The sequence below is a fragment of the Ursus maritimus genome, unplaced genomic scaffold, assembly GCF_017311325.1.
Source record: "Ursus maritimus isolate PB19 unplaced genomic scaffold, ASM1731132v1 scaffold_9, whole genome shotgun sequence".
NCBI lineage: Eukaryota > Metazoa > Chordata > Mammalia > Carnivora > Ursidae > Ursus > Ursus maritimus.
This window is the reverse complement of record NW_024427107.1, coordinates 36,477,136-36,498,505: the sequence shown is the minus strand read 5'-3', so window position 1 is coordinate 36,498,505 and position 21,370 is coordinate 36,477,136. Positions and strand designations below refer to the sequence as shown.

The window sequence follows — 21,370 nt, the reverse complement described above, 5'->3', positions numbered from 1 at the left end:
TTCTCCTTCGTCAGGCCTCTTTCCATGGACATTTACATTTACTGCCCACCCTCCTTCCACCCCTGCTTCTCCACATCTAGATCTTTGAAAATTCAGCCCAAATTGCATCTTATTCCTCAACCTGATAACCATCCCTAGGGAGAGTCAGTCATTCCTGTCTCTGGGTTTCCAATACACATAAAATATGTATTTATTATAGCTTATCATAGCATGTGGTAATTATTTGAGTATCTTTCTTCTCTATTAGACTATGAATTGTACAGGTATTGACACTGTCTTATTGACTTTTGAAAATATCCCAGGGCTTATCACAGAACCTGTGTGCAATAGGGACCCAATAAATATATGAAAAATTAATAAACATACCTTTCTGTGCTTTAATTAGTTGCTTTCCAATTTCTAGTGTCACATAGGCAGTGCCATTTAGAACAATGTCAGTTATGGTCTTCCAAGCATTAGGAGAGAGTCTTTCAGTGGGAGAAATAAAATTTCCTGCTGCATTGTTTATCACAATCTAATAAATGAATAAGGCAAGTTATAGAAATTTTTAGATAAGGAAGAACATTTTCCCTGAAGAGTTTTTACTTCTGAAACTTATTACTCCAAGTAATACAATAAAGCTAAAGTTGATAGTCTGCTATAAAATAATACCATGAGATTTGGTTTGGTTTTACTTTTTTTGAGCCTGTGAAAATCTCCTGTGTTATTTAGCAAATTTTAGAATCCTAATCTCTGTCTCAAAATTAGGGGAGAATCCATGATTAAGAAAACATACACAGATTAAGCATATCTACCATTTGTCTATACTGTATTTCAAGGAATCTCAAAATGTCTTTTAATTTCTGGTGCTATTTTGGCTTAATTTACCCAATGAAATTCTTGGTTGATAACATGTTTCTTCACTATCGATAAAGATTCTACTTAGTTCTATTAGCAGATTCAATATTATTAGTCTGTCTGAAAATACCTTTAACTTAGAACAGTGCTCTCTTTGAGACTACTGGAGGAAATTGCTTCTTTCCAATATGTGAACCAAAAAACAGCACATCTCAGGTTTTCAAAGGAAAAATTTGAAGTATCTTACAGATTTCTTTACTTGTATCATTCTCCTCTACTGATAGAGATAATCAAAAGTTATTAGGAAAAACAAAGAGCATGAATCATTTAAACTAGATATTGTGCTCTTGGATAACTGCTCTTACTTCATAATCTTATTAAATAAAGTGAAATCAAGTTTGTTCTATATGACTGTAAATGCATTTTTAAAGGATTTCCGAAAGGCAATGGTGTAGCAGTTCACCTAATCTGTTCCCTGCTCTGAACAAAGCTGGCTCTTTCCTAAGGACAGAAAATAGGTGCTTCTCAACACAGCACTTGCTCACATCAACATTTTATTTCCTCAGTGCATCCTTAGTGCATCCGTAGTGCATCTTGGTGGCTGTCATCAACATCAAACGCCTCATACTTTGGTCTCATCACTATTACACTTACATCAGGATGTCCTGCAACTTTGATCAATTCTGACACAGCGTTTTGTACCATTTCAGGATTCCTCACATCACACTGAATTGAATGAACCTGAAAAATATCAGAGAGAAAAAGGAATCCTAAATTTTTCAGACTTCTTAAACCAAAAACATGAATAAGTTATTTGAGCATGTTTTAATTCCTAAATCTGAATTAAATAACTCTTTTTAATGTACCTTATTTCCAGTTTGAGAAGAAATTTGTTCTGCAGTCTCTTTTAAAACATCCACGTTCCTAGAAAAAAACACATGGTACTTTGCATGAGTTCTGAAATGACTTCATTTTTTTTTTCTTTTTAATTCCATAAATTAAAAAACAAAGAAAATCTATTGCTTAAACAGATGTAATCTTAACAAAATACAAAAGCTGTATCTACAAACAAATCAGTTTCAATTAATTCACTTCCTAAAGGTTAAATTAGTAAATTTTTATATATCTAATACTCAATTATTGAATTATTTACTTTTAAACTAGTTGTTTTATATCTACACACAGATTTAAAGTTATTTCCTTAATACAAAAATACTGATTCAAATGGGGTACATGCACCCTGCTGTTTATAGCAGCATTACCAACAGTGGCCAAATTATGGGAAGAGCCCAAATGTCCATCAACTGATGAATGGATAAAGAAAATGCAGTATGTGTATGTGCGTGTGTGTATGTGTGTATGTGTGTGTGTGTATCACTTCTTTATTTATATACCTATTTTTATATATTTATGTATTATATATATATATATATATATATATATATAATGGAATATTACTCAGCCATCAAAAAGAATGAAATCTTGCCATATGCAACAATGTGGATGGAGCTAGAGAGTATTATGCTAAGGGAAATAAATCAGTCAAAGAAAGACAAATGCCACATGATTTCACTCTTGTGGAATTTAAGCAACAAAACAGATGAATATAGGGGAAGGAAAAAAGAGAGAGGAAGGAAAACCATAAGAGACTCTTTTAACTATAGAGAACAAACTGAGAGTTACTGGAGGGGAGGGGAGTGGGGGGTGGGCTGGATGGGTGATGGGTAATCAGGAGGGCACTTGTTGCGATGAGCACTGGGTGTTATATGTAAGTGATGTATCACTAAATTGTACTCCTGAAACCAATATTACACTATATGTTAACCAACTAGAAGTTAAATAAAAACTTGAAAAATGAATAAAATAAATGAAATTATTTCCTTAATTACAACAATTTCTGTTCCCTTGCCCAAGCCTGCTTTAGAAAGAAAATACATTTGTGATATAATGTAAACTTACATTATACTATATAAAATCTGTTATGTATAAAATTTATGTTAGTAGACTTTAGACCGAATTTAAGGATATAAAAGCATTATATGCATTGTTTCATACTCTTGAAAGAAACATGAAAAATAAACCATAAACATAAATTATGTAATGTTACAAAGAAAATAATATTTTAATATTTGTAAAAATATTACAATATTTTAAAAAATGTTCTGACCAATTTGCATTAAAGGAAACGTCTGAAAGAAATTCCTTTGGCCCTTTGTAAACTACATTGTCACTTGTCATTCAGATTCTCATTCAGTCTATCTAAAAATTTTACACTATTCAAAATAGGAAGAAAGTGTAGATTTTTTTGACCAGTCTCTAAAGTTCTAGACTTACAAAGTTAATATGGTCCCAGGATATGCCTCAATAAGAAATTCCACCTACATGGCCTTATCCTTCTTACATTTATCACAATAGATGTTTTGAAACATCTGCCCATCTTATAGAAAATGGAAGGATTATATCCATTATCCTAGTTCAAGGCTAACTATCCTTTGAAACACTAACTATAATCACTCCTACTGAAAACAAAGCAGCCTCAATATAGTACTTTTTAACTTAAGCTTCAGGTACAAGAAAAAATATTCTATCACTGAATTTGGGGAATGCATACATTATCAGTTCCATAATCAATCATTACTGAATGTGTTGACTATCTCATGTAAACTTATTGAATACTGTACTGAAAGTGAAAAACAGAAGGGTTGTATGGGTACAAAATGGTTGTGTTATCGATTGTTTACCCTCATGATTGAGTGGCTGACCAGGAGCTGCAATTCATTGCCAGCATCATGAAACAGCATCTTACCACATATCATTAGCCTGGGAAAAGTTCCAAATTCAAAATTTCAAGTACAAATTCTAGTGAATTTGTATCACTTTCATACCATTGTAAAGTTGAAAAAATCCCAAACCGAATCAATGTAAATCACAGTCCATCTGTATGTATATCTATCATTACAAATTATAACTGATTTTTCCAAGGAAAAATAATCTAAAGGATATTTCACAGAAAATTAAGATGAAAAACAAAAAACTGGTAAACAGTGTTTTCAATATCATGGCACAGAATTGTTTTATAACAGACTCTTGCCAGGCAATTCGCTGAGCATGACTTACCGGCTGGCAATCACACACTGAGCACCTAGGCTGGACAGAAGAGCTGTCATTCCTTTACCAAGGCCAGTACCTCCCCCAGTAATAAATGCCACTTTTCCTTGAAAACTATTAGGCGATAACATAGCTTTTTGAAGGGGTGGGAAGAATTTTGACTGAAAAACTTCATTGTTTTGATACAATATTTTTGTTCCATAACTGAAAAACTGAAACAGAAAAAAAAGATTAAATGAAATTTTCATAAATGCAATTCCACAAAATAGATGAATTTCAAAAAAACTTACTCTTGAATTTACAATTAATCAAATTCTTGGGTTAACAAACTCACTGTAAACATATTGATATTGTATTTAATCAATTATGACCCTTCTTCTACTGGAATGTTAAGTAACATAATGGAATGGTTAAAAGCATGGGCTTTGGCGCAAGACTACATAGGACAGAATTCTCTCACTAGTTGTATAACCTTCAGCAAGTAATTAACCTCTTTGTGCCTTGGTTTCTTCTCTAAATGGAGACAACAAATAGAACCTAACTCATAGGACATTGTAAGCTTCACCTGAGTAAATGTAAGTAAAATACCAAGACCATTGTTTAGTATATACTAAGCACTTTATAAATGCTAGTAATATTATTTACAGGGGTTCTGCTTAAATTTAACTTTAAAAAGCACTATCATAGCAAGGAAACAGTCAAAAAAACTACAAGGCAACCTATGTAATGGGAGAAGATATTTGCAAATTATGAAATAAAGGGCTAGTATCCAAAATCTTTAAAGAACTTATGAAACTCAATACCCAAAAAATAAAAAATCCAGTCAAGAAATAGTCAGAAGACATGAACAGATATTTCTCCAAAGAAGACACACAAATGGCTAAGAGACACATGAAAAAATGCTCAACATCACTCCATACCAAGGAAATACAAATCAAAACCACAATGAGATACCACCTCACACTAGTCAGAATGGTAAAATTAACAACTCAGGAAACAACACATGTTGGCGAGGATGCGGAGAGAGGGGAACCCTCTTACACTGTTGGTAGGAATGCAAACTGATGCAGCCACTCTGGAAAACAGTATGGAGGTTAAATAGAGCTACCCTATGACCCAGCAATTCACTACTACATATTTATCCAAAAGATACAAAAATAGTGATTTGAAGGGACACATGCACCCCAATGTTTATAGCAGCAATGTCCATAATAGCCAAAATATGAAAGAGCCCAGATGTCCATCAATAGACGAATGGATAAAGAAGAGGTGGTAGATATACACAATGGAATATTACTCAGCCATCAAAAAGAATGAACTCTTGCCATTTTCAATGATGTGGATGGAACTAGAGGATATTATGCTAAGTGAAATAAGTCAGTCAGAGAAAGACAAATATCATATGATTTCACTCATATGTAGAATTTAAGAAACAAAGCAGATGAACATAGGGGAAGGGAAGGAAAAATAAGACGAAAATTGAGAGGGAAGCAAACCATAAGAGACGCTGAACTCTAAGAAACAAACTGAGGGTTGCTGGAGGGGAGATGGGTGGGAGGAAGGAATAATTGGGTGATGGGCATTAAGGAGGGTACTTGACATAATGAGCAATGGGTGTTATATGCAACTGATAAATCACTAAATTCTACCTCTGAAACTAATAAAAAAATAAAAAATAAAAAAAGATCCTAGTTGAAAGATGCATTCTTAAAAAAGATGCAAAAAAAAATAACATAAAGCATATTCATCTTTTAACAAGAATAATTTGGATAAAAATCACATTCCATGTTTGAACCACTGAAAAAAACTATTAAAATTTCCTCATAAGGTTTATGAAATCAAATGCCTCTTCCTATGTATGTGTAGAACAGATAACTATTAGTTATATTTGAAATAGGGGGAAAATAACAACATTTTACACTAAAAATATTTGTATTGCCCTACTTATGTTTTACAACTCACATTCTCACATTACTTGTGAAAATCTCTGCCATTCTCACATTTAATTATAAAAACAAACTTCAAGTGTTGAACATAACAAACAATAAAGAGCTAATTTCATTGAGTGCTTACCATGTGTCAGGATTTGATATCAAACCAGTTCATTCTCACCACCCTATGAAATAAGTATTATTTTTACCCCACTGTATGGGAGGGGCTCAGAGAAGTTAAATATATTGCCCAAGTCACAGAACCAAGATTCAAATGTGGTCTGACAGGCTCCAGAGCCCTCCCTCAGCATCACCTTATATATTTCCTCTCTACTCACTTAACTCCTACAAAAGCTTAATGATCACACCATAGAGGCACATGATATTCCCCATAGGTCATGGTTGGAAATTAAAACTCCAGAATCTATCATTTCCTGCTAGAATATTCCTGTAAGCTAAGTGGGCTGCCATCAGTTGGTCTGGGATATCTAGAAATTTATCCTAAAGAAACAACTGGTAACGTGGTCAATGATTTAGGATAAGGCTGTTTATCAACTGGAAATTACACAAGAAAATGCATATGATATGATGTTAAGTGAAAAAAAAGTATACAATATGTTCTTAACTATAAATAAAAAATATATGCTTAGAAAAAAGACTAAGAAAATAACAACAGTAAGTGATAGATTCAATATTTACCATGTGCCAAGGTCTACTAAAGACTTTCAATGCATTACGTCACAACAATCCTGTAAGGTAAATTCTATGATTATCCCCAATTTATAGATGAAAAAGCTGAAACATAGAAAGGTCAAGTAACTAACTTTTAAAGACAAATAATAAGTAGAAAAGACTTGACTCTTTCCTTGGCTGTGCAGAAGCTTTTTATCTTGATGAAGTCCCATAAGTTCATTTTATCTTTTGTTTCTCTTGCCTTTGGAGATGTGTCATGAAAAAGGTTGCTTTGGCCGATTTTGTATAGGTGTTTCATGAAGTTCTCTTGTAAAAAAGCTCAACCTTCGATTAGGGAGGGATGATTGCAAAGCTTTTCAGGGATTCTCCAGGCAGTCTCTGAGGCCCTTATAATCTGCCTTTTCATTGCACAGAGACCCTCCAAGCAGAATCTCTGGCTAACAGTGACTTTTGAGGTTAATTAGGATTCTTCAGAACTCGATTCTGGTTGTGATTCCTATACGACCCGAAGGTAAGCCAGTAACTCAATCTATCTGACCTTTGGTTTCTTAAACTAATATTGTATCAATAATACTTGCGACATGCTGCAGAACGATTAAGCGTATATGTGGGCAAAGTATTTGGAGCTCCTTAGATGAAAAGAATTGTATGAATTATTAAATAAAAATAACAGAAATTGCAATAAAACCAAGATGGAAGAATATTGTGCTGAGAGTTCTTCCTCCATGGAGTTTTTCCCTATCCTTAAAGGAGCTACAAATGAATAGTTTTTTAAATGGACAACTGACTGGCAAGTAGCCCATTAAACAAGAGTGATACAATTCTGTGCACCCTATTAGTTATTAAAGAGAGAATAAGTCAAGCAGAGAAAGACAATTATCATATGATTTCTCTCACCTATGGAACATAAGAACTAGTATGATCGGTAGGGGAAGAAAGGGATAAAGAAAGGGGGGTAATCAAAAGGGGGAATGAAACATGAGAGACTATGGACTATGAGAAACAAACTGAGGGCCTCAGAGGGGAGGGGCGTGGGGGAATGGGATAGACCAGTGATGGGTAGTAAGGAGGGCACGTATTGCATGGTGCACTGGGTATTATACGCAACTAATGAATCATCGAACTTTACATCGGAAACTGGGGATGTACTGTATGGTGACTAACATAATATAATAAAAAAATCATTAAAAAAAAAAAGACGACTCAAATCCAAGATACGTCTGACTTCAGAGTCCATCCATTTCCTTCCTTACACAGTTATTATCTCTAGATGATATATGATTATTTTTCCTTTTTGTTTGGTTGGTATTTAGTATTTTCAAAATCTTTTCAATAAGTATGATTTGCTTTTATAATCAGGAAAAAAGGTTTGAAAGACAAAATTTGAAAACATGTATAAAATAATTAGTGAAGATAAATCTGATTATGTTCCATGCTGGTCATTGTATTTCCTTTAGCTTCATGTTGACAAAGCATTCTCTTTTTGTATCCTTTTGCCAAAGCATAATAATCCAAGCAACCTACAGTAATAATCTTTCTCTACATAAATGGCAGTTTTACTTAAGGCTGCCACTGCCTCCAGGACTATTACATTAAGATGATGGATCAGGAAATTTACACAAGTAGGCTAGTGAGTTTTTCATTTCCCATTAATAATGAAAAAATGTGTTCTAATTTTTCAAAGGCTCTAAAACGAATTTTTATTTATTTCGTATTGATTTGTATAGGGAATATGATGTGGTACTTTATGAGAGATAAATTAAGTAAATAAATAAAATATTTGTATATACGAACATTTTTTTTTATTTATCTTAAAACATTTCCCAACCTCTCCAATAATAGAAGAAAGAATATAGAGGCAAAAATATAATCACTTTGATAATAATTCCTAGTAAGTGTCTATAAGGTGTCAGGTTACTACATAGCACAGGTTTACCTGTTGTATTTTATTTGATCTGATCAATAGTGATTTTTCCCGCCAAACCAAAAGTGAAGAAATTGATAATGCTATTTTAATTCATATTACCTTCTGATAATTCATAGCATATATGCTATTATTCAAACTATGTGTTTGCCTAAAAACAAGTTGTTCATTTCAATATTAAGACCCATAGAGATGAACACACCTCAAAGAATCATGTTGTATTCAGTCTCCTATTTCTACAAAGAAGGATCCTGAATAACCTGAAATAGCATTTTGGCCATTTCTTTTTGACTCACAAAAAGTGACTTATACAAAATAGACTTTTTAAGTTTTCAAGTCTTGCTTTGTGTTTTTTCTAGAAATAAGTTGTCTTTTGAAAATAGATATAACACCTTTCATATAAAGATTGATATCTCTGGACATCTTTATTTTTTTTATTTTTTATTTAAATTCAAGTTAGTTAACATGTAGTGCATTATTAGTTTCAGTGGTACAATTTAATGATTCATCAGTTGCATATAACACCCAGTGCTCGTCACAATCAGGTGCCCTTCGTAATGCCCATCACCCAGTTACCCCATTTCCCCCACCAACCTCCTCTCCAGCAACCCTCAGTTTGTTCCCTATAGCTAAGTCTCTTACAGTTTGCCTCTCTCTCTGTTTTTATCTTATTTTATTTTTCCTTCTTTTCCCCTATGCTCATCTGTTTTGTTTCTTAAATTCCACGTATGAGTGAAATCATACAGCATTTGTCTTTCTCTGGACAGCTTTAAAATCTAAAATTCTTAAAACTCTCTAACATCTTCAATTTTGGCAAACATATTTACTTATTAGAAGTTCTAAAATCTCCACCCCCCCGGCAAAAAAAATCAGCTAGCATCTGCCTTCCCCTCCATACTCATGACTCTCCCACATCATATAAACAGTATCTTCCTCTGCCATGTGGTCCTAAATGATAGCATCTAAACTAATGAAAAGGGATCATACTTCTAATCCTCAGAATGGCAATTCTTTTAAGAGTCTTGACTGTGTCTCCCCTAGAGGATGAAGACTGTATAGCATTGAGATTTAATCTTAAATTATGTAAGTATTTTGGCTGTTCTCAAATGCTAGAATAAACACCTACAATAAAGGCAGACTGGTGACCCAAGACAGATGTTTTGTTAGGCCTGCCCAATGTTTTGAAATTTTTGAGCCCATATTTGGGTACCAGGAGAATTAAGATAAAAATCAGAAGCTCTACCAACACTTAAGTCAAGCTTCTAATAAGGCTGAGTTAATGCCCCCTTGAGACAAAGGCCTAGCTCTGCACAGTCCCCACACACAGGTAAGTGAACCCTTTTCACTGCGTGACCACTGTCATTTATAGGGCCATCCAGAACTTGAGGCATTTGAGTGCATGACTCCTCATCTAAATAAAACCCAAGAATCCAATACAAAATTGAAAGGGGGATAATCGGTTTTTCTTTTTTTCACATACCAATGTAAAAATAATCGTTTAATGTTTAGGTATACTATTAAGAAAATTGAGTTTCACATCTGTAAAAAATCACTATTAACAGACCCTCACACAGAATTTGTGGAGCTAAAGAAGGTAATATTTAAATAACTTGTAGCGATCTTACCATCATTGTCACCATTACTAATTGACTGGACCTCCACATTAAAATCCCATACCTCAAAAACACTGATGTCCATGGGATGCCTGAATGGCTCCATTGGTTAAGCGTCTGCCTGCAGCTCAGGTCATGATCTCAGGATCCTGGGATTGAGCCCCAGCTCAGGTTCCCTGCTCAGCAGGGAGTCTGCTTCTCCTTCTCCCTCTGCCCCTCCATCCCACTCCTGTTCTCTCTCTCTCTCTCTCAAATAAATAAATAATCTTAAAAAAAAAACCAAAAGGGGCGCCTGGGTAGCGCAGTCGTTAGGCGTCTACCTTCGGCTCAGGGCGTGATCCCGGCGTTGCGGGATCAAGTCCCACATCCGGCTCCTCGGCTGGGAGCCTGCTTCTTCCTCTCCCTCTCCCCTGCTGTGGTCCCTCTCTCGCTGGCTGTCTGTCTGTCACATAAATAAATAAAATCTTTAAAAAAACAAAAAACAAAAACACAACACTAATGTTCTCTAGAGTCAAAAATACAAAAATTAAATTCTTTGGCATGGCATTCAAGCTGGACAACACGGCCTCAGCCCACCTTCCTGGCCCTACTTCCTACCAGTTCCACCGCTTAGAGGTATACTCTATGCTCACCAACACCTCAGCATTCCTGAAACTTGCCACCAACTTTCTCCTGGCCTTTGTTCCTGATTTCTCATCTGCCTGAACTTCCCACTTTGTCAACCTAGCAAAACTAGCCTTCAAAACCAAGCCAAAGTGTCAAAAACCGTTGACACCTTTAAACATGAGTCTCTGTTAAAAATGGGCCAAATGAATCCTTCCCTCCGTCAGGATCTGTTTTTTTGCACCAGACAGTGAACACCCAGGAAAACAGAACAGTCTCCATTCATTACTAAAATAGGGTTTCTAATACCAATTAGGCATTCAGTAAATGCTTGTTTTATTGACTGTAACCTGACTGGCCAGGCTCCAATGCCATCAAAAGTGCATGAGGGCAGACAAGTAGAGTCTTATGGAGCTATATGGTTACGAATCCAGCTCTCTGCCACTTGTTTCATTAAGTCACTTTCGATGACTCTAAATTATGCCATCTTAAAACTTAGTTTAACCCAAAGAATCCAAATCTACTGATATACGATTAACAAGTTATTTGCAAATAGAAAAACTGGGCAAAGGCCTTAAAAAGATAGTCCACGTGCAAAAAATACAACCATATTTATAACTGAGTGAATTTACTTAAACAAAGAAGATATCATTTTTCTCTCACAAGATTGGTAATAATACAAAAAACAGCTTATTAAAGTCACTCTTACAATCTGTTGATACGAGTTGGGGCAACTTCTTTGGAGGCCAATTTGGTAACATACATCAAAATATTATCTAAACTGTACACACCCTTTGACCCAGCAACTCCACATTTAGGAATTAATCCAACAGATATACTCATTCATTAGGGTGGGAGGGAGAAGCTATGTTCAAAGATATGCACTAAGAAGAAAATGAAATTAACAATCTATTCACAATCACATCAATGGGAATAAAATGCTTACTAATAAATTCAATAAAAGTACAAGATTTATAAATTAAAAACTAAAAAACATCATAAGAGATTAAAAAGGACCTAAATAAATAAAAAGACATCCTGTGTTCATGGATTGGAAAACTTAATTTTGTTAAAATAGCAATACTCCCCAAATTGATCTATAGATTCAATGCAATTCCTATCAAAATCCCAGTTGGCTTTTTGCAAAAGTCAAAATTCACTTTTAGGGACTCAAAATGCAAGGGACGCATAGTAGTCAAACATATATGAAAGCATTGTAATCAAAAACACTAGAAAACAATCTATCAGCATTTTAATAGGGGATATATCCAACCAATTAGGGCACATCCATATAACAAAATACTGTGTATCTCTTAATAGAATATATTCTATTTTAATAACAATATGTAGTTATTCAATCACTCAACGAATATTTGTTGAATACCAAGAATGCAAGGCATTACATGTTAAGGGAAAAATCCAAGGTAGGGAAATATATGTAAAATGTTCCCATTGTGTGGTGTCTTTTAATGAAAATATTTTCATACATATGTTGATATAAGAACAAAAACTGTTGGAAGGATCCACAAGAAACAATTCATAGCTCTAACCTCTTGGGAGAGGGACTTCGTACATAGTCACTGCATATCCTTTTGTTCTACTGTGTGTTGGGTATGTTCATAAATTAATTTTTTATTAAAAGTAGTTAACATAGGGGCACCTGCGTGGCTCAGTCGGTTGAGCATCCAACTCTTGGTTTCAGCTCAGTCATGATCTTGGGGTTGTGGGATCAAGAGCCCAGCATAGCGCTTCCCACTCAGCAGGAGTCTGCTTTCCCTCTGCCTCTCCCTCTACCCACCACCCCTGCTCAAGCGCTTTTTCTCTCACTCTAAAATAAGTAAATAAATCTTTTTAGAAAATAGTTAACACAAAATAAAATCATATATGCAAGCACACAATGTAAAAAGGGTATAGAGGAAAACAAAGTTACAAGAACACTGCATATGATCAATGTTATAAGGATGTTATTTAAAGTGTAAGTGCTATATATTTCACACTTAAGTGTGAGCTATATACTTATAAGGAAATGAAACATGACCATATCTATTTATTTGGGGGGGGAGGTTCTAAATACCTCTTGGTTTAGGTTAGGTTTCAAAGGATGACTTTGAAAAATGCATATTTTTGCATTCCCAATGCAACTCAACAGTCTGTGCGCACAGTAAGCCTCCAGTAACTACTTGCCGATGTATTTTGTCCAGTTGTTAGGAGGCACATGTCTGTGCTTTGCCTGCACTTTTCAATGTCTAGACCACTGCCACTTCAGCACAGCAGAGGTGCCTCTTAGTTGGAAGCATCTGGAAATACAAGAGGGAACTGGGCAGGATGTTCTACGTGACGCTCCAGACAGAAACAGATAGTGCTGCAGAATGAAGAACTGTCCCACCCACGAATACCAACAGCGATCCTACAAACTGTAAAAGAACCGAAGAGCCCAAACTCTACCCACAGCTCTGGCTTGCCACAGACCATGTTGCGCTCAAGCTCTGTGCATGTGTGGATTGCTTGAGTACCTCCACCCTCTCCTTCACTTAAAGCAGGGCACTGCACAGAAGCCACTGATACTCTAAGCTTCTGCTGAACACAGACCTCGTTGCCACAGCAACTTGAAGGTAAGGCTGAGCAAATATAAAGGAAAGTTAGCTGGACTCCAACTGCAGTGGCTAGGCTGAATGATGCAATTGTTGCCGGTAGCAAGACAGAAATTACATTTTTAAGTAATGATACACCTAATCGCAATGAACATGAGTCTTTGAAAAAGTAGTTGTTCTGAGCTTCAGAGCAACTTCCAATTTTTATTACAGTTCTTACCAGCCTGCAGTTAGATGTGGACCAAAGAGATGCTTCACCAATACTTTCCAATAAAGGGAGATGAAATCAAGGAGATAAATTAGCAGGCAGTTTGAAATTTTGAACTGGGGTCTTCACTCCTGCTTACCTCTCATTTGGGTAATCTCCTTAATGCCCATCACCTTAGCCATAACTAACATGACTATCTTTTTTGAACCAAAAAATAGAACCCCTGTTCTTGAAAAGGTTTTGGTTTGATTTGGGAATTTGCATATATGAAAATATATTAGAGATAAACATATTATGATTTGGTATATAGTTAACTCATTTATCTATTTTTAACAAGTTTTTAAGGAGCATCTCCTATGCCCAGGCACTGTTCTAGGAAATGGTAATACAGCAGTGAGCAAAATAGATACAATAGTCTACCCTGAAAGATTATTTTTGGAGGAAGGGGAACAAATAAATTAAATAATATATATACTTACATAGTATATTAAAAGCTAATACATGCTGTGAGGAAAAATAAGGCATAGAATAGGGCAGAGTGTTGCTATTTTAAATAGAGTGATCAGAAAAGGTCTCACTGCATTGAATTTGAACAAGGACCCAAAAAAGATGAGGGAATGAGTGCCACAGTTCTTTCAGGCTGAGGGAAGAATAAATGCCAGGGCTCTGAGATGGCAGCATGACTGGCAGGCTGAGGAAGAGTCAGAGGGCCAGTGTGGCTGGAGTAGAGAGCAAGTGTGGGATAGACAGGAGGTGAGGTCAATCAGCTAAATAAGATTGGATCAGGGGCACCTGGGGGGCTCAGCAGTTAAGCATCTGCCTTCAGCCCAAGTTATGATCTTAGGGTCCTGGATCCTGGAATTGAGCTCCCTGCTCAGTGGGGAACCTGCTTCTCCCTCTCTCTGCCCCTCCCCCTGGCTCGTGTGTTCTCTCTCTTTCTCTCTCTCTCAATGACTAAAATCTTTACGAGGAGGAGGAGGAGGAGAAGGAGATGATGATCATTGGATCATGCAGGCTGAGTCAACCACACTATGTGGACTAAACTTTTACTGAGTCTAGTGGAGAACATCTCTGAAGTTTTCAGCAGAGGACTGACAGGATCTGCCTTATGTGTTCAGAGGACTGCTCTATACTATTCTGCCTGCTCTGCTGAGAAGGAATGTAGGAGGCAAGGTTGGAAGCAGGGATTATGCTTTTGTAGCAGGTCAGGCAAGAGGTGATGATGGCTTAGACCTGGATGCCATCATCAGGAGTAGGAAGTTAGCAAATGAAATTACTTGCTGGTAGGAAAGTCCCAGAAAATGAGGATGTAATAAATTATCACTGTACTTAATATTGTCTGGTCCACTTATTTCTTGCCTCAAAGCCCAACCTCAGCACACATTGACCTATTTCACTAAAGGGAGATAAAGAGGTCCACCACTTTCTTGAAAAGATCAAGCCCATTCAGCTGAGAGAGGCTTCTCCAGCTCTCTCCCCTTTACTTCAATATTCTGTTACTCTTTGCACTGCCATTGTGTTTTAGAAAGTAAGATTTAAGTCTGAGCTAAAATCAAATGGAGATCAGTCAGACAGAAGGTATTGGTCTAGGGGAGAAGTAACGAAGGCAGCAGAAATAAAGACCACACTTTCCACACATATTTAACATGTAGTCTGGCCTGAATTCAGAAGCCAACCAGCTGGAACTGGTGGGCAAGAAAGGGAGAACTGAAGATGAGCGAATTCTCTAGTTTATGTGGCTACCTGTTGGGTGCTGCTATAAATGACAGGATTGACATGGGAAGACCCATGTTGGAGGATTGAAGACAGTTAAGTTCTATATTGGAAACACCATACCTGCAACACCTGGGGGACATTCAGGTGAACATATCTAACCTGAGGTTGGAAATATAGTTTTGGAGACTAGAAAATAATTCAGGGCTAAATGTAAATGGCAACATTATTCAATAATTGTGAAAGCCTGCAATTCTACCACTGATGCATTGCAACGTGGGAGTTTCTCCAGACTGGAAAGGACCAAAGTATAGCTGCCCCTTACTCTTAACTTACTTATATTTACCCAGGCATTTCTTTTTTTTTTTTTTTTTTAAAGATTTTATTTATTTATTTGACAGAGAGAGACAGCCATCGAGAGAGGGAACACAAGCAGGGGGAGTGGGAGAGGAAGAAGCAGGCTCCCAGTGGACGAGCCTGATGTGGGGCTTGATCCCAGAATGCCAGGATCATGCCCTGAGCCAAAGGCAGACGCTTAACGACTGAGCCACCCAGGCGCCCCTACCCAGGCATTTCTGATTCCAAGGTCAATCTTCACCTCAGGAGGAGCACAGCATAGGACAGCTGAGAATGCTGATCATTTTCTACCTAGGAATTTTCTTTAAAAACCAAGGGTTGCCAAACCTTGATGGAATGCCTTCTATTATGAACTGTAGGCAACCATAACTTTAGAAATTCTCTCCTCTTTGATGTGTTTTATAATGATCTTTGTGGAGATCTACATATATTTTTAATATTATAAAATTAGCTTTATAGTTTTGGGGTGTAGTTTGTTTTGAAATTTCTTCACATGGATATTTGAGCTCTGAAGCCACCATTCATCCATGGGACTTCCTCTAGTGACTCCTTCAAGGCCTCTTTCTCTTCACCTGATACATCCAATCCATCTCCAGTCCGATGTATTTTACCTCCCAGTCACTATCTTTCCTTTCTATTCACTGCTTGACTTCAAAGGCCTGAATCTCCCATCACCCACAAATACAGAGGTCCCACTTTATATCATCTCTTGTCTCTGACCTCCAGTGTCTCCTCTCTCCAACCTGTACGCGATGCTGCCCTCCAGAATACTGCAAACCTGCTCATGGTACTTTTCAACTTAAGATTGATCTATGGCTCCTGGTAGCTTCATAAAGTCCAGATTCCTTAGCTTCACACAGCATGTCAAGTCCTTGTGACTTGACTCTTGTCCATCTCTCCAGACTCTTTTCCCTCTGCTTTACCCCCCTGAAATCTGCACTCAGGAAAACAAAATACTCAGGGTTCCCCAAACATAAACTGTTCCCTACCTCCCTATCTATACCAAATTGATCGCTACATCACTCAACATTCATCATTCAAGGGTAGTTCTAACAGTTCTGATGCCTTCCCTAACACTCCCAGACAGAATTAACATTCTCATCTCCATCCCTAAAACCAGCTCCCCCTGGTAAGTGCCCTCTCTCAGTGGCATGGCCCATAGCTCAAGGGCCAAAGACAGAAATCTGGGCTTCATCTCATACCGCACATCCAAACCACAAAGTCCAGTTTGTTTTAGTCTAAATAGTTCCAATGCTGCCCTTAGTACAGACTCCTATCACTTTTGTTTGGACTTCTGGTCTCCCTATCTCAAGTCTTACCTGATAATACTACTTCCCTGCTCACAATTGCGATGGTGCTATATCACCTCAATATAGCCCAATCTTCCTTCCTCACCCCCACCACCAATCACCAAGGTCTCTCAATTTACCTCCTAAATATCACTTGACTTTGAGTTTCTCTGCATCCACAGCCATTCCCTGAGGCCACAATGGAGAAAGGAGTACCCAGATTTGACTACATGCCTCTGTTTTTACCCCTATTCCCATGCTGCCAGGACAAAGCTCTCATCGTTAATGTGGCCCACTGGCTGCTCATTAGCTTCTGCTCATTAGCCTCTCCCCATCTGCCTCCCTACTCTCCACCTATACATTTTAGCCTGGCCCTTCACAGAGGCCTCTCCCCCACCTAGAACTTTCTTACTCATATTCCTCCCCTTGGCTAACTCCTATTTATCCTTCAAGTCTCAGCCTAGATGTGTACCCCAAAATATATTCCCATAAAATTGTACACTCCTCCCACTGGGAATGGGAAATGCTTCTTCCCCAATCCCAATGTTTCCTTCCCAGAGGGGAGCTCAGTTCATGTAACTCTGGGCTTCTTTCCACACCCTTAGTTTCCCAGTCTCCAGAGACAGTTTATCTGACTGGTAAATTTTGAAAGAATAAGTGGGCACAAACAGTCCTTTAGCCTTCCTCCTCTTGAGAGTTAGCTGCCCTCAGAGAGCAATTCTACTATCCTTCTGAGGAAGCAAGTCTATCTAATTCAGGAAGTCCAGTTAACAGGGCCAGTTGGCTCTCACGTGGAATGGTAATAAGTGATACTTTGGCCTCTGTCTTTACTCTTGTTTTTCAAACAGAAGAGAGATGCTTTATTTTGGGACCTCTTCTGAGGTCAAGAACACTCATCGTAATACCATAGTATACCATAATGTCATTCGATTATAAGCTTCCTGAGAGCAGGATTCAGCTCTTTCTCATCCTCATAACCCTAGTACACTGCCTAGCACACAGTAAATGCCCAATTTGCCATATGAGTGAGTGAAGCCCACCATGCCCTGACCCCAGCAACCTCTCCAGTCTTATCTCCAAGGACTTTTCTCTGACCCTGTATTTTAAACTCCACAATACTAAACCACTTTTTTTTTAGAAATAGGCTATGCTCCCTCACTTCTTGATATATGCTATTCCTTAGGTCTAGATCACATTTGAGGCCCCATATATTCCAACTCCTCCTTTAAAAGTCAGCCCTGGAAGCCACCTCCTCCATGAAGCCTTCCCTGCCTCCTCTACACACACACCATTTTGTTTATATATGCATTCTAACATACCTCTGCATCTTCAGTCTACTCATATCCTGTGTGATCTACTAGTTTTTTCAGACATTTATATATTCTATAAAGCATAGCAAGAAATACACTTTATATTGCAACACAGTATACACATTCATTCATGTAACAGATATTTATTACATGTTTACTCTATGCTACTCACTCTTCTAGGCCTAGAAATAGAGCAGTGAACAAACAAGATATAAATCCTTGCCTCCAAGAAGCTTATATTCCAGAATTTTAGGTTGGGTACAGAAAGATTTCTTAAGCTTTCCAGATAGGAAAGCTCAGAAAAAAAGAAAACTCAAAACATACAAGGGAAAAAAAATCCACTGGACTTTCATTTTTCTCTGACAATATTCAGTGTTAGAAGACAATGAAAACAATGTTGATTCAGTTCTAAGGGGAAAATAAACATAATACATCCAAACAAAATTATGCCTATGCACCCATCCTTTTTACCAGCACAGACACCTGGAATGATGTTCACCAAACATCAAGCCTGGTTATTTCTGGGTGGTCAGTTTAGGGTCCTGTGTTACATTTTTTTAAACTATATTAACTGAATTCATAATGGTCAGATAACATTTTTATAAAAATCCTAAAGTTATTTTTCTTGATAAAAACAAAAGGAAAGTATGGCAATGTGCACTGCTGCAGATATCTAATAATTAATCCACAAAAGGATGAATGGTAAATAATTTAAAAAAAACAGATTTCACAAAGTAAACTTATCCTTACTATATAAGATGAATTCTCGTATTTCATATTCTATTCTAATTTATTTTTCTTAAACTCATTTTGCTCCACAAAATTGATTTCCATGTCCACTCATGATTATCCAAAGCTTAAAAATATGTATGAGGCTTAATGATGGTAGATACCTTTTCAACCAAGTATCTCCAAAGAATACCCAATATTTAATAGGCACTTAATTAGCATTTCCTGATAAACAACTGAATGTGTGTACATTTTCCTAACTGAGAGCAACTTGAGAACAAAGGTCATTTTTTTTTTTTAATCTTTGCAACCCCAGCGCCGGGCACAGAGCCAGTTCTGTAAACTGTTTTATAATGATCTTTGTGGAGATCAAAATCAATGTTTGTTGCACTGAATTGAGGCCTACTAGCTAAACAGCACAATTTTAATATAACACTTCATAAATACAACGTTGAACAAATGAAACATTTCTCTTGGTTCTTGGTAACAAAAATACTCAAATTAGGAGTTTTAATTATAATAACTAGTATTTGCCCACAAAAACATGATGTTCCCTGGAACAACCTCCCACTTCACAGATGTGAAAATGCTTCTCCCAGGAATTCAAACCCAAGGCTGCATGTGCCAGGAAAACAAAACACACCAAAAGGGGCTTCTGTTGGCTCTGAACCCTGATCCTGAAAACTTCTAATTTTCTTTAGCAAAAGAATTTCAAAATTGTCAGATTACAATTAATTTTTAAATGAGTTCATTTTCTCCCTCTCAAACTGTATTGTCTAATGGTTTCAGAAGTGTTGGGATATGGTCTGTGTGACCTTATTACTACAGTCCTAATGCTTTTTTGGAGGGGGAGGCAACGACCTCTGAAGACTTTCTACCTCACAGAGCTGTGGCACAAATAGAAAGTTCAAGAAGACGCCAGAAAACACAGGCTTCTTTCACAATCACTTATAATCAAAATCTTTACAGGAAAACAGTATCAACAAAACGTTAGTGTTTAACAAATATCACTTTTTAAAGAAAGTTCTCTTACTTGAGAGACTCACCATACTATTTCCTCATGTTCACATTTGGAACTACTGTCCCCGTTTTTCAAAAAGAATGCCATTGCTGCCCATTCTGTTGGACTAAAAAAGGTTATTTTCATAGCTGGCAGAATAATTTTTCTACCTGGCTAAGGAAAGTGAACTTTTTGGTTTAGTTTATAAGATTTTTTAATTTGCTTGGGGTAAAGGTCTGTCTTAGCTATTACTGCTTTTTTCTTCTCTCTTCCCTTCTCTTTCTTACCCTCTCCAGCTGTCTTCACTTGCATTTTTTATTTGGACTATGGGTCCGGTGGACATACATAAGTTGACAAAACAAACAAAAAGTTCTCTCTCCCAAATCATGAGGGAGATAGAAGTGGAAGCCAGCCTAAGATACATCTCTCCCAGCTTAATCTCTAGGAAGGGGAGTCCAGATGGCTGGGTTTGGGTTTTTTCTTCTTATAAAAATTTTTAAGTGAATATGTTTGTATTAATGTTTAATTTGCACAACTAACACATGAATGGATTTTCCTCATAAACAAGGACTCATACAAGGTCAGTGCTCCCTGCGGACCCCACTCCCAGCCCAGGTCCTCTCCCATCCCTCAAAGGGCCAACGTGTGCAGTGTCCTCCAGTCTTTCTACCTATTTACACACAATTTTCAAGTTTCCAGGAACATGAGAACTTTGAGAACCACAGCATGCCCTTCACACACGCACCTTCTCGGACAGCAGAATGTGACTTTGCTCCTTCCTAACCCCAATCCCCCGGCTCCCGCTCCCCCCGCGTGTCCCCGCGCCCCGGAATCCCGGGATCCGGATCTTCGCTGTGCGCGCCCCTGGTCGCCGTCCCGGAGACCTGCACGGGCAGGGCGCTCGCTGGGGGCGAGCCGAGCCCTCAGTCCCTCCAGCGTCGCCTTACCCGCCGAGGACCGTGGCCCGGAACAAGGAAAACTCGGCCTAGCAGCGCCATCTTGGACCTCCAGAACTCGGTCTGGAAACCCGCGGGGCTCGGGGGCAGGGAGGGGCTCTGTAGGGAGCAGGGCGGGCCGGGGCCGGAGCTGGGCCGGGAGCGGGGGCGGGGCGCTGAGCGGGAAGCCAAGCCCCGCCGTGCCCGGCGCGGGGGCGGGGGCGTAAAGGGGAGCGGGACGCAGAGGGCGAGGCCGGGGCTGGAGCCGCGAGAGGGAAGCCGGGGCGGCCCGAGGCTGGAGCCGGGAGAGAGGATCCCGGACGGGCTTCGGTGCCTGCGACGCCCCACGCCCCCACCCCTAGTCTAATTCGTGGTTGGTGTGGCGCTGAATCATCAGAGTAGTAACATCTTGGATTTAAAACTCAGCCTCCCTTGTCCAGGGGCGAAGCGCTTGAAATCACAAAAGCTACTGCCTTGGGGGGCTTTGACTTTTCGGGACACGCTGCCCCCTATCGCCGAGAGGCAGCGG

The 21,370-nt window shown here is 38.1% G+C and overlaps 1 protein-coding gene across 1 annotated transcript in view; it reads right to left on the bottom strand.

Moving 5' to 3' along the window:
• DECR1 (2,4-dienoyl-CoA reductase 1) overlaps positions 1 to 21,102 on the bottom strand; it is a 42,975-nt gene extending 21,873 nt beyond the window's left edge. The window contains exons 1-5 of the mRNA XM_040625876.1: positions 20,854 to 21,102; positions 3,955 to 4,157; positions 1,704 to 1,761; positions 1,492 to 1,578; positions 367 to 514 (exon numbers count right to left, since the gene is read on the bottom strand). Coding sequence (XP_040481810.1) covers positions 367 to 514; positions 1,492 to 1,578; positions 1,704 to 1,761; positions 3,955 to 4,157; positions 20,854 to 20,904 — 547 coding nt within the window. The 5' untranslated portion in view covers positions 20,905 to 21,102. The remainder of the gene's footprint in view (positions 1 to 366; positions 515 to 1,491; positions 1,579 to 1,703; positions 1,762 to 3,954; positions 4,158 to 20,853) is intronic.
• Between the last annotated feature and the right edge of the window lie 268 nt (positions 21,103 to 21,370).